The following is a 14,249-nucleotide window of genomic DNA, read 5'->3' on the forward strand; positions in this document are numbered from 1 at the left end:
GGCAAGAGCAGACGTGTGTTTCACCTCAGTTCTTGGCTCTAACTCCCAGGATTCTACTGGGAGACTATTTTTGTTACAGCATTTATGTAGCTTGTCCAATTGCTGCACTATCACTTTAGTTGAAAGTTTGTTCAGTTTCTGGTCTAAGATTGCTATTGCAGATTGAGCCAACTTCAGTTTCTCCAGTGTGATGTGTGGTGAGGTCGCTATCCTCTTTCCTTTATCATTCACAAGTTAAACCCTTAAATTAGGTGTATTCTAGATGAAGCAATTCCTTAAGTTGTGACAACACAGGCATAATAAATGTAAACTGAAGTGTATTTATGGGAAAGGGTGCTGATTTTCTTTGGGCTTTCCAAGTGTGTTTCTGTTTAAATGAGTGAGGTGAACGTGAGTTTATTCTAATGCTAAAGTTCACTTGTTTTATTTAGCATTGGTATCTTTCTTTCTAACAGATTAATAACAAAACTGTTGACAATCAAGTTTCAGGCTTTATTCCAATTCCAGCCTCAACCTTACAAGAACTGAGGTAAACTTGAAATCTTTGCCATATTTCAAAAACATTGAGACCTTTCATGTAATTAGCAGACTCTTCACTTTGCATTATTCCTGTACTTGACAATTTAGAAATGTCAGGAAATGTGAACTATTTTTCTTTAACACGAAGTTTCTATTGATTAGAACAGTCTTCATTTTGTTTTATGTACCCCTGGAGTTTGTTTAAAGAAATACTACATTTACTGATTACATTTCAGGTCCTTCAGGTTCATTGGGCTTTAACAAGGCCTGAATGCCTTATTTATAAGCTGATGATCTCAGTAATAATAATAATGATAATGATTAAGACGATAATAATAGTAACAGTACCTGAGAATGTGAACTGTGGATTATTGAGTAGGTCAATTTGACTGTTGCTCTTCATGAATAAATTGTTGTCTTAATTTCAGAGATTTAGTCTGTCTCTTTAAGAAATTTTACTAAGAGAACTTTTAGGGTTCTAAGTTTTTCTGATTTATGGAGTTAAATCAATATTTATTTCATTATAACTTTTTCTTCCACAGTCTTTCTAAAATATGCACTTTCCTCTTTCCAGAGGAATCTAAGTCTTTATCTAGGTTGTGTCCCATAGCTGTCATTCTGCTTACCTTTTTGCATGCTTAATATTCATACTGCTTTCCAGAGAATGTCTTTACTGCTATTCCAAAAACTCCCTTTGTAAATCAAGACCATGTTGTGGGGTTTTTTTTGTTTGTTTTTTGGTTTTGTTTTGTTTTTTTAGAAAGCCATAACTCCTACTGATTTGCTTTCAGTGTAAGTTCAAAATTTTGTTCTAAATGGGCAATTTTGTTCCAAAGGGCAAGTTAGCATTTAGACATCAAGATCTATCTTTTGCTCTTTTAAATAGGTTGTAAGGATGTGGATTGATGTTAAAATCTGTGGTGCCAGTTTTAAATGTAGTTTGCAAAGTGTCTAATAAAAGGCAATTCTTTACGTGTTCAATCCTTTTAAAGTGTTTGTACAATATTAGAACTGTTGTAGTTTTTAAAAAAGGTTTTTTTCTTGGTAATTGCTTGTTCATTTCATAATACTGCTGTAATTGTCTTTAAAACATAATTAGCAATCCTCCATAATTGTAACTTTTTATGTTACAGAATATCAGAGCTCAACAAAACCTTGCAAGAAATGAGTGAGGTAAGATTACTAATTGTTTTTACTGTTTGGAATACTTTTTTTCAATTTATTTATGATAGTGTCATAAGTCCTATTTTCTCCTGACAAAACAATTTTATTCTATTTTTCCTTGTTGTTATAGTCATCCGTTTTGGAATGCAGTTCAGAAAACCAGAGGTTTGTTGTTGTTTGTTTTTTTTTTTAATTTCATATATTTAGTAGCTACTACATATTTAAGAGCCTGTGATGTATCAAGCATGAATGGCTGTGTAACAAGAGAAAAATTGTCTAGGAAGTCAAGTCTGAGAAACAGGCTGGACAAATATAAGCAGGCTAATGAGGAAAGAAATTCTGATCCCATTAATCTTATTAATGATCTACTTTATTTGTTTACCAAACTCCTCTGCTTCTCATTAATCTTTTGAAACACAGACTTACCTACCATATTTCTCCTTCATCTTTAAATTAGCTGGGTCACACAGCTTCTTAGTCACTAAGTCTTTTTGAGCAAATTACTTCAAACATCATGGAATCGTTTGGAAAACATCTCTATAATCATCTAGTTGAACTGTCCACTTAACACCAGCACTATCTGCTAAACCATGACCATGTCCCTAAGTACCACATGTATCTGTTTCTTGAACACCTCCAAGCACAGTGACTCTACCACCTCCTTGGGCATCCTGTGCCACTGCCTCACCTCTCTTTCTGTGAAGAAATTTTTCTAATTCCCATCCTGATCTTCCCCTGGCACAACTTGAGGCCGTCACCTCTTGTCCAATCACAGAATCACAGAATTGTAGGGGTTGGAAGGGACCTCCAGAGATCATCGAGTCCAACCCCCCTGCCAAAGCAGGTTCCCTACAGCAGGTCGCACAGGTAGGCATCCAGGCAGGTCTTGAACATCTCCAGAGAAGGAGACTCCACAAGCAGCCTGTTCCAGTGCTCCGTCACCTCACTGTAAAGAAGTTCTTGCGCGTGTTTGTGCGGAACTTCCTATGCTGCAGTTTCTGGCCGTTTCCCCTTGTCCTGTCTCCACTCACCACTGAAAAGAGTCCGGCCTCGCCATTCTGCCCCCCACACCTTAGATATTTATAGACCTGGATCAGGTCCCCTCTCAGTCTTCTTTTCTCAAGGCTGAACAGACCCAGTTCACTCAGCCTTTCTTCACAGGAGAGATGCTCCAGGCCCTTCACCATCTTCGTGGCCCTCCGCTGGACTCTTTCCAAGAGATCCCTGTCTTTTTTGTACTGGGGAGCCCAGAACTGCATGCAGTACTCCAGATGAGGCCTTATAGCTGTTGCCTGGGAGAAGAGGCTGATCCCTACTTTGTCTCAGCCTCCTTTCAGGTAGTAGTTCTTATCCCAAGCTGTTCTTCGGTTTGGGAAGCCAGTCATGCTCAGGACTGGACAAGCCTGAGAAGATATTTCAGAGTCTGGAAGGCTTGAAATATCAGAATGGCAAGGCTGCTCTAGACAGATGATCCTGGAAACCTTAAGATTAGATAATCTCGGTCAACTTCATTGCTACTCACAGCTAAACAGATGATTCTTTAAACAGATTGGCTTGAAAACAGTATATTCTGAAACAAAATCTGGAACTTCCAATATACTTGAATTTGAGGATTTATCTTAATGCTTTTGGATCAAACAAAAATTGAAATCCCCTAATAATAGCGGATAGAAAGTCAAATCACACTTTTGTGTCATACACTGGCAGTAGCTTGGTATTCCATGTTCTTGTTAGCTGGAAAGAAACTTTGCTTCATCTTTGTGTTCCCTTTTTGTTCACCAATGTGTTTCAGCTGCTCAGGAAGAATTCTGATTGTATGTTTGCTCGTTTAGATAGGGATTCATGTAACTGAACATGAAATGTAAAAAATGTAGTTTTCTGTTTGAGTCATTTAAGCTCACTTTTTTTTTATCTTGAGAGAGAACACTAGGTTTCCATAGGCAAGGATACACTAACAGTCATCTTAGATGTGTTCTGATTCCTCTCTGGAGTTTCTCTACAGTAAGAAAGGAGATTGTTATTATATACTAACTCTTTAATGGCTAACATTGACTAGGAAGGATCACATTTAAGAATCGACAGAGTCTGTAGAGGAATAAGGAAATAAGCTGCTGCAAATGGATGTGTTGCTCTTTGTTTTAACCTGACATGGTGTTCTACATGCTTTGGAAACATCCCCAGATTTGAAAAAGCCTAGGAAAAAAATGCTTTTTCTGATTTGTTATTTGTCATTAGATTCATGTATTGCAATGACGTAATTATTTCTTGAATCTAAGGCTTTTTCTTCTCATTATAGTACACACTGCAATTTCATAATAAAGCTGGATAAGAAAGGGAATATAAGCAGTTTAGAAGAGAAAGAAGAAATAGCCAAAATTCGTGAGTTATGCTTTAAACAGTCTCACAGATTAACTGTCCTGTTTTTAGTTGACTGCCAAGTACCTAAAAAAAAAAACCCTCTTAATTTTAAATAAAAATATTTTTTTTAATAATGTAAATGCATAAAAAATGCAGACTTCCTGATTTTTGGGGGGAAGGAGCGGGAGATATGTATATGAAAGCTTTGGGTTTGTTTTTTTTTACATATAAAGTTGCTGACTACGTTAAAGCATTTTGGATTTTGAAAGTATTGTCTGTAACATTACTGGAAAACACAAATGCATTTCTCAAAGTTTATAATGTAGCTCAGTTTTCTTAGTTGTATTTTGATAGTATGGAGTGGCTCATGCTTTTTTCTCTCTGTTTCAAAGCATATAGCTTTGCATACTGGTTTCTCTAAAAAGAGAAGTCTGAACTTCTGAAGCATTGAGCAAAAAAACTCAAAACTGATTATTCAAAATGCACTATTGTTTTTAAAAAAGCAAACAAACAGTAAAATGTACCCTTGTTTGAATAACCTGTTAATGGTATAAGCAGTTTTTATGCTTCATGGCAAACTATGTTAATGCTTCTTTGTCATTTCAGAACAGTGCTGCTGTTCATCACTGAGGTATTGTTCCTTGACTGCTGAAGAATTAAAAATGTAGTAAGTATAAATACAAACAGATTGGCATGCTTATTCCCTTATCTTTGTAATGGATAAATAGAATGAACTTGCATGTTGCAATATAATAACTAGGAAAGGATTCCACGAGCACAAGCACAATCTTCCTGTATAGTTCCATTCTCTTTCCTTCCTGTCCTTCCTTCTCCTCTCTTTCTTTTTTCTTTTTTCCCTGTGGTGCCAGAAGCTTTTGAGTTCAGAATTATGTCCAAAGAAGACAAAATGAAAGGGTATCATGTGGCCTTAGTAGTTAACAACTATGGCAAAATAGAATGCATGAAGCCTCAAAATGTTACAGAAGTACTGTTTGTCACTAGGGCATGAGAAATGACCTGATGACTTTCAAAATATGCATATTACTAATATGCCCACATGATTCATATATATTCTTCTATTATAGCCAATTTTCTTAAAATATAAATAATGTTAAATTTAACATGTATTTATGTGCTTTTTTTTTAACAGTACTATAGAATTGCCGCCTCATCCCATATGGATTCCGTCTTCTCATTCTCCTCCTCATAAAAGGACTGCTTTCTCTTCCCTCAAATCTAGTGCTTTTCTTTCCCCCACTGCAAAACGAACACCCACAATTAGACCACTGATCCCCCCATTCACAGAAAATTCATTTTCTGAAACCCTCTCCACATCTTCCACTGCAAATCCTCTCTCTGAAACTTTTACCACTACAACTTCTTTGTCTGCCACTACTGATACCACTACATATTCCTCTACTGAGTCTTTTGCTCAGCAAATCATGGCTACTTTTCCCTCCATAGCTTTTAATAAATCTGTCACTACAGTTCTCTCTTCCATACCTGCAACAAAATCTATTTCTAATGTTGCTCTCTCAATTAAATCTGATGCTACATATATTAGCAAGCCTATCACAATAATTTCTCCTGCTGTAAATTTCACTAAACCTTCTGCAGTTTCCCCTTCTGAGCTTCCTCCCAAACCTCCAATAGCAATTCCACCTTTTGAAACTACCACCAGCTCTTTTGCACAAATTCCTCTTTCTACAGATTCAACCCAACCTATTTCTGATAACAGAAACATTACTACAGCACCTGTTCTTCCCCTTACTCCTTTCTCAATAACCCCCACTGTTAGTCCTGTCAAACATTCTGTCTCAGCACCTCATCCTCATTCTACTGCTGGTGGCCATGGTAGCCTGCCTAACGGAAGCACAGGTAAACATGACAAATAAAAAATATCTTTTAACTTGAAATCCATATACTGAATTTGCTTTCAGTTTTTTTAAACAAGATTTTGGTTGTGTCTTAGCTATCATCTTCTAATCACCATGACAAGCCTGACAAAATCTCTGTACTCATTTTAGAACATGTTCTGATGCCTCTGGCTATGATGAGTGGTACCTCACGCTGCAATATTTTGTTAACTGTAGTAGTTAGGTTTTCTGGTTTTCTCCTGATTTCCTCCTTCTTGCAGGCACCCAGCAGCTAAAAATTCTAAATAATAGATTATTTAGCATCACTTATGGTGATTTTATAATCAGTATAAAGTATGGTCAATGGTGACTATTTGAAACCTTGCTCTATATTTTCCTAAGGCTCTTAAGTATTGCTGTCTGCAAACTAGCTGTTAGGGAAAAAAAAAAGGCTGTGTTTCATGTAACATGCTTGTATCTGTGGTAAGCTTTTTTATTCAAGAAAACTGTTGTAATTTTTCTGCTTACTTCATTTGTTAAGCACAATACTTACAAAAATGAACAACTTTTCTGTTGTCACAGGAAAGATACTGTCAGCTACCACATACACAACTTCCATATATACCACCATTAATGTTACCACAGCTGAGCAAATCGTATCCAAAATAGAAAAAGATTTAGCAGCTGGAAAAGTAGAGTCAAAAGATGTAGAACGGATGGTGAGTGAGGTTAGCAGTGTTCTGACAGCTTCTCAACAACTACCACCCCAAATTTCTAACAGGTAGGTCCATCTGGCAGTAGATTAAAGTTGTGTTGTATTGACTGCTTCATAAGTTACCCTCAGCATGTTTCATTTTTTAATAATCTTAATCAAAGAGAATGTTTCTTGTTCTTTAACTTACACAGAAAAGGACTATTATTATATTGTTACTTGCTGTACTGTAATATAATGCTATGAAAAAACATTTTTGTGTTCAAACCACGATAAGTGAGAAGAGTAAGCTGCATTTTACATTGTTTTTGGATTGCTGCTCCATAATCACAACTTTGTGCTTGGTAATACTAAGCATCTCTTTTTCTTAACAGAATTATAAAAGTAGTGGATTATATTGGCTTAAAACTGAACTTTTCAACAATGTCTGCTGATTTTTCCTCCCCATCCTTGGCTCTGGCAGTTGTCAAAACCGATAGCATCCGTTCCAACCAAATGTCTTTTGCTGTCCAGGATTCATCTGATCTCCAGGTAGGACAATGATAATTCTAAACTTCATGAAATTTCGTAAGTTCATGTTTAAAGTGTTTGTGTTATAATATTTATCTTCTTTATATTTATAACATGACTTTTATTTTGCATTTATGTCACAAGTTCAGGATCTTTTATTCAGGCTATTTTCAGAGAAAAAAAGACTTTGCTTTTTGAAATCTTTCAGAATTTTTTTTTTAATGTTCTGTTATGGGCTAAATAAGCAACTGAGTTAGCAGAAACTGGCATTTGGCTAATAAGCTGTTAGAGGGCACAGTGAGAATACCAGAGTGCTTGGAATGTGTCACAAGAACCCAGAATCATGAGTCATTTAATCACCTACCCTGTCTGTGCTTGTCAAGGGGTGTTGTCACATATGTGAGAAGATTAATTGCAGGAAATTGTCAGTGCCAGGAAACAACTTACTACACTGCTTGAGTAATGATATTCATACAATTGTCACTCATGAGTAGTTGGTCTTGCCAAGAAAAAAAGTGCTTAGAAAGTTTGGATATGCTTTCTCTCACTCAAAAGCTTCTGTTCAGGTTAAGGAAGTTCTGATTTGGACAGTACAACCTTTGGAGGCTTAAGTGAGGAAAGATGGAAAGTTGTGGACGAATACTGGCACACTGTGTCCTCTCAGAGAATGAAATAGCTTAAGTTAGCATAAGCCATTAGTAGTACTGAAACTGTTCTTTGGTACTGAAGTTGCACTACTTTCAGGCCTGCAGATGCTTTTTATTCCTTTGAGCAGAAGAGAAGTGAGAGAACAGCAGTGTGTTCCTGGCAGTGGTTTGAGAGATGCTTATTTCAGAGTTCTAAACTGGATATAAGGCATAATTTAATTTTTCTTTAGTGACAGAAATGAGGCATAATTCTTGCATTTATTTTTCAGATCTCTCTTGGCCCTAATGCAGTCCATGACTTAAATAATCTTGGATCAATTACACTTCCTTCATCACTGCTCACCAACTTACCTCCTGAAGAGCTGGACTTGGCTTCTAGAATTATTTTCAATTTCTTTAAAAAGACTAGTGTGTTCCAGGTACCTTTTTGATCCTCTGTTCATAAGAGTTTAAATTCAATGCTAGAGCAAAAATAAAATCTGAACTGACTTGTTTTTTGGCCATAAAATATTTTTTAAAATTTCCTTATTTGAAAAGAAATTATTTTTGTCCAATACTCACTTCACATAATACCTGAACTTGTGTAAACTGTACTCTACCATTGTTTTGTTTGATTTTATATCTGATTATTTTTTATTGTTCTAGGATCTGTCCTTGAAGAATGCATCTTTAATCAGCAGTGTTATATCATCAAGTGTTGCTAACCTCACAATTAGCAACCTGAAGGCAAATGTGACTGTTACTTTACAGAACATCAGACCTAATCAGGTATGATTTGTTTTGTCTGACAGAATTCGCTTTTGTTGCCTCATTAGAGTTGTTGTAGAAGAAGTACTGTACTAGGAATACAGATCAGTTGGTTCTGCTTTACTGGCATGGACATTTCATTTCCAGCTAGACTTTCAAAATCTCTGTTCTTTGCTTATTTATTGTTTATATTAATTTTTGTTCTCAAATGATGTAATTTTGTTCTGCCAGTCAGCTCTGAAGTTTTGATCCTTTCTACCTGCCCTTCTGTTTTATTTTACAAACCTGCAAGAGGTCCAGGAGGCTCCTGGAATGCATTGATGATAACTTTCTGGTCCAGGTATTGGACAGAACGACCAGAAGTGAAATGTTGCTGGACCTGCTGCTCACCAATGCAGAGGAGATCATTAAGGGTGTTAAGGTTGGAGGCAGCCTGGGTTGCAATGATCACGCCCTGGTTGAGTTCATGATCTTGAGAGATGTGGGCCTGGCAAAGAGTGGCGTAAGGACCCTGAACTTTGGAAGAGCGAACTTGAAGCTGTTCAGTGGACTGTTGGTCGAGATCTCCTGGGATGCTGTCTTTAAAAACAAAGATGTTGAGAAGAGCTGGCTGCTCTTCAAGGATGCCCTCCTGAGAGCACAAGAGCTCTCCGTCCCTCTGAATAAGAAAGTAGGCAGAGGAAATAGGAAACCGGCATGGCCCAGCAAGGACCTGCTGGGCATGCTGAGGGCGAAGAAAGGTGTGGACAAGGTCTGGAGACAAGGGCATGTCACCTGGGAAGAATACAGGGATGCTGTCTGGACTTGCAGACGTGGGATCAGGAAAGTCAGTGCACAGGTGGAACTGAACTTGGAGAGGGATGTGAAAAACAATAGGAAAACATTCTACTGGTACATTGGTCAGAAGAGACAGGCATTCTGACATTGGTCAGAAGAGACAGGTACCTCTGTACCTCCTTTGGTAAATGTAAAAGAAGAACTTGCTTCAACAGATGAAGAAAAGGCTGAGGTACTGAATGAGTTCTTTGCCTTGGTCTTCATTGGCAGCCAGGATTCCAGTATTTCTCACATCCCTGAGCCCTGCATCCCTAAAGCAGTAGGTGAGGACCAGGCGGTAAACTCACCCCCACTGTGAGGACAGAGCAGGTCCAAGACGGCCTCATGAGACGGAATGTGTACAAGTCTATGGGACCAGATGGTGTGCATCCTGGGGTTCTGAAGGAGCTGGTTGAGCTGGTTCCCGAGCCACTCTCCATACTACTTGAAAAGTTGTGGCTGTCAGGTGAGGTCCTGGATGACTGGAGGAAGGGTCATGTCATTCCCATTTACAAGAAAAGGAGCAAGGAGGACGTGGGGAACTACAGCCGGTGAGTCTCACCTGTGTGCCTGGGAAGATCATGGAACAGATTCTCCTGGATGACATGCTTGATCACATGAGGAATGAGCATGTGATCCGAGACAGCCAGCACAGCTGGCTGGGGAAGGCCATGCTTAATCAATCTGATAGCCTTCTATGATGAAGCGATGGCATCGGTGGACAAGGGAAAGGCGACCGATGTCATTTACCTGGACTTGAGCAAGGTCTTTGACATGCTCCCCCCACCGCATCCTTATTAAATTCACATCCCTCCAATTTGGAGATGGGTGGACCACTTGTTGGACAAGAAATTGTTTGAAAGGCTGCAGACAGAGGTTGGTCATCAATGGCTCTATGTCCAGGTGGAGGCCGGTAACAAGCGGTGTCCCCCAGGGGTCTGTCTTGGGACCGGTGCTCTTTAACATCTTTATCAATGACATCGATGATGGCATTGAGTGCACCCTCAGCAAGTTTGCTGATGACACCAAGCTGAGTGATGCAGTTGACACAGTGGAAGAAAGGGATGCCATTCAGAGGGACCTCAGCAGGCTTGAAAGGTGGGCCTGGGTGAACCAAATGAGGTTCAACACGGCAAAGTGCAAGGTTTTGTACTTGGGCCTGCATACTGTGATATTAATCTCTTCTATGCTTTTAAGTTTATGTAGTATTCATGTAATACAGGTATACTTAATGTATGCAGTATTTATTCTTCCCTGTATTTTGTACATAATTCAGATTTCTTGATCATTAATTACAGTTAAGTAAAACATCTTTTGTTTTAATTATAATTTTTATTTTTACCTCCCAAAACAGGATAATTCAACAGTTAGATGTGTTTTTTGGGACTTTAATAAAAATGGTAAGTACTTGATATCACCCAAGATATCATGTTGCTTCAGTTATGCTGATATTAATAGTAGAAAGCTATGCTTTAATCAATTACAAGGCTGTTTTCTTTAACAGGTGGACATGGTGGCTGGTCATACGAAGGTTGCATTGTTAAAGAAAGTAGAGTAAATGAAACAGTTTGTTCATGCAACCACCTCACAAGCTTTGCAGTTTTGATGGTAGGTATTTCAAAAATTCTATATCTTGATTCAAGAAAATGTTAAAACATGCCTCATATTCAGTAAATGAGGATTCAGAAAATACATACAACTTATTAAATACGAATTCAGTTCTGTTCACTTCTTGCTTAGTGCAAAGAGCCATAAAATCAATGATGTCCTTAAGCTGCTTGTTGAATGGAGGCCACGAGTTCCATTAAAGTAAAAATTGCTTAAGTGCTTATTAAACTGCAGCTCATACATTTAGGCCATTGTATATTCTGTACAAAATAAAAAGAAGTTGGGATAAATCCAATTTAAAATTATTTTAATTAGACTTCCACAGTTGTATTGACATTTCTGTTTTCCAGCAAACCTTTTGCAAGATCCATGAAGAAAATGGTTTGCTTTTTTTTTGTTTGTTTTGTGCATTTTAAGGTGTTTTTGTTTTGTTTTGTTTTGTTTGTATGTGTTTTTCCATTTCATAAGTTTGCTCTCTGAAATCAACTTCTCTTTTCCTTGTAGAATTTGTATGGAAATACTCCAAGTCCTACTCAAGAATTGGTACTGACTTTTATATCCTATATAGGCTGTGGCCTGTCTGCAATTTTTCTTTCTATTACTCTTGTGACTTACATAGCTTTTGAGTAAGTATCTGTTCAACTCAGCTCCCATTATTCTTCAATTACAATTGTCTGTAGTCTTCACAGCAAAGTCTCTTTCAGTAGTTATGGGTGCTCTTTCTGTTAATAATGCACAAATTTGTCGTTGTTGGAACATTTTGTTAAGATGTTTGAGGTTTAACTGTTAAGTCCTCCACAGTGTGTTTTGGAAATCCTCCTAGAATTTATTTGGCACCCATTTACTCTCTCATTATCCCATCAATAATAAATACTTGGCTCTATCAAGGTTTTAGAAGCCTAGTCAAAAGCCTAATCTAGGTTAGCACTAAGGAACACTCATTTTGCATTTTGAAAGTCATGTAGCAAGAAGCCACCTAACATACAATGTTTAAAAAAAAAAAAAAAAAAAAAAAGTATTGATATCTAGGAATCAAAGCTATTATTTACATTTGTGTAATCTTTCTATAACAGACTTTATTCATATAGAGCGTTAATTTGGAAACGTGTTAAAACATTCTGTCCCATGTGTAAATTCAATGTAAGAATCATTACATATAAATCAAAATATATAAACACATTTTTTTTCTTGGCATGTATGAACTAAAGAATACCAGAGAGAAAATAAGTCATGGATACAAGAACAATTGACAATTGTCATCTCACTAATTTGCTTTTTAGGAAAATCCGGAGAGACTATCCGTCCAAAATATTAATCCAGCTGTGTGCTGCACTACTTCTACTCAACCTAGTTTTCCTCCTTGACTCATGGATTGCATTGTATAACACACAAGGCCTATGCATTGCAGTTGCTGTATTTCTTCACTATTTTCTGTTGGTTTCCTTTACCTGGATGGGCCTAGAAGCTTTCCACATGTATCTTGCACTTGTGAAAGTCTTTAATACCTACGTACGGAAATACATTCTTAAGTTTTGCATTGTTGGTTGGGGTATGTATTGGTTTTACTTTTTGGATTCTAAATGTATGTATCAACTCACCAAATATTTCTGCAAAGGTGATACAGTTTGGAAATGAAAGAGAAACAGTTGCTTTGTATTAGTACTGTCAACTACAAAGTATTCATTATCAGTAAATCTAATTGTATGAATTCCAACTTCGAGGTAGTGAATTCCTCCGTAAGTGCAGGCGTTCTCAGCTTGCAATGTGGAAAACTGTGGCTGTTGCAATGTGAGTGAATAATGGATTTTCCTTTTGCAAATATAACAGAGCCAAATTTGAATCATAGAGTGGTTTGAGTTAGAAGGGATCTGTAAAGGTCATCTCTTTCAACCCACCTGTAATGAATGGGGCGCCTACAGCGTGATCAGAGCGCTCAGAGCCACCTTCCAGCCTGATCCTGAATGTTTCCAGGGATAGGACAACTACCATCCACCCTTATCATTAAAAACAAAAAAACTTTATATCCAGTCTAAATTTTCCCCCTTATATTTTGAAACGATTTTCCCTTGTCCTGTTGCAATAGATCTTGGTAAAGAGTCTGCCCCCTTCAAAATGGCTTATTTCCATTAGCTAGACAGATGGCATCAGTTCTGTTTTCAAAATAAATGGAATTGAATATATACATTGCATTTCTGGGGTAGCACTGTTACTAGCAAAAAATGGCAAGGCAAATGTAACTGGTTCAAGGATGAAGAGATTCGGGCCCTTGTTATCATCTTTGGCCACTTGAGTTAAACATTTGTAAAGGCACTAAAATCAACAGAATTGTTTTCTTCAAATTGATATGAGAAATAAAATTTGAGTATGCCTTATCAAACTGATTTAAAGCATTTAATGTGTGACAGTATTTGCTGCCTAAGTGAGAAAATCTAGAGCTAGCTGCAGAGAGGATCTCTGGTTTCATTCCAAGTTGTGTTCTTGAGCACAGCTTGAATGCCCCACTTAGTTTCAAGTTATAATATTGTATTTGTCAAGATTTTCACTTATGTATTTGGTCTAATCTTTTAGGGTTACCAGCAGTAGTTGTGGCTATTGTGTTGGCAGTATCACCAGATAATTATGGACTTATATCCACTGGGAGAGTTTCAAAAACCAGACCTGATGAATTGTAAGTTAAATAAAAGGAGGTGCTTGCTTTCTTTTTTTAGGGGGAGGGGAGGGCGTGGGTCCTACTAAAATGCTTTTCTTTAAAGGCTGGGGAGGGAAGGAAGCAGGGAGAGAGCTTTGCAATAGTATAGCTCCATAGTATGTTGCGTGCTTTGTGGTATCTGCCTACATGAATGCACTTACCTTTTGGTAAAACAAACAAACAAACAAACAAAAAAAAAAACCCACAACTTTTTACTAATGAAGCAAAAATGATTTGTAATTAAAACAAGATAAACTTGTATTTATTTCATTTTTTTTTTCTGTTGATGGTTGACAGACTTTATCTTTGTGTTTTAGCTGCTGGATTAAAAATAGAATTGTCTTCTATATTACTGCTGTGGGATACTTCTGTGTGATATTCCTGATCAATATCAGCATGTTCATTGTTGTGCTGATCCAGCTGTGTCGCATAAAAAAGAAAAAACAACTTGGTGCTCAGAGAAAAACAAGTATTCAAGACCTTCGGAGTGTTGCTGGCCTCACATTTTTGTTGGGAATTACTTGGGGATTTGCTTTCTTCACAGTAAATGAGGTTTTTACTTACCTCTTTACCATCTTTAACACTTTGCAAGGTAAGTTTATGCTTTTATGTGTCATCTTACA

The 14,249-nt window shown here is 37.3% G+C and overlaps 1 protein-coding gene across 2 annotated transcripts in view; it reads left to right on the forward strand.

The window, feature by feature from the left end:
* Positions 1–14,249, forward strand: part of ADGRG2 (adhesion G protein-coupled receptor G2) — a 55,412-nt gene that overhangs the window by 33,324 nt on the left and 7,839 nt on the right. For both annotated transcript variants that reach the window (XM_048939495.1, XM_048939488.1), the window contains 16 exons: positions 456–529; positions 1,653–1,692; positions 1,814–1,848; positions 3,980–4,062; positions 4,648–4,708; positions 5,192–5,919; positions 6,480–6,678; positions 6,984–7,140; positions 8,036–8,185; positions 8,412–8,534; positions 10,684–10,729; positions 10,834–10,937; positions 11,442–11,563; positions 12,218–12,486; positions 13,506–13,605; positions 13,944–14,218. In XM_048939495.1, the coding sequence (XP_048795452.1) occupies positions 456–529; positions 1,653–1,692; positions 1,814–1,848; positions 3,980–4,062; positions 4,648–4,708; positions 5,192–5,919; positions 6,480–6,678; positions 6,984–7,140; positions 8,036–8,185; positions 8,412–8,534; positions 10,684–10,729; positions 10,834–10,937; positions 11,442–11,563; positions 12,218–12,486; positions 13,506–13,605; positions 13,944–14,218 (2,566 nt within the window). The remainder of the gene's footprint in view (positions 1–455; positions 530–1,652; positions 1,693–1,813; positions 1,849–3,979; positions 4,063–4,647; positions 4,709–5,191; positions 5,920–6,479; positions 6,679–6,983; positions 7,141–8,035; positions 8,186–8,411; positions 8,535–10,683; positions 10,730–10,833; positions 10,938–11,441; positions 11,564–12,217; positions 12,487–13,505; positions 13,606–13,943; positions 14,219–14,249) is intronic.

The sequence above is a fragment of the Lagopus muta genome, chromosome 1 (assembly GCF_023343835.1).
Source record: "Lagopus muta isolate bLagMut1 chromosome 1, bLagMut1 primary, whole genome shotgun sequence".
Taxonomy (NCBI): domain Eukaryota; kingdom Metazoa; phylum Chordata; class Aves; order Galliformes; family Phasianidae; genus Lagopus; species Lagopus muta.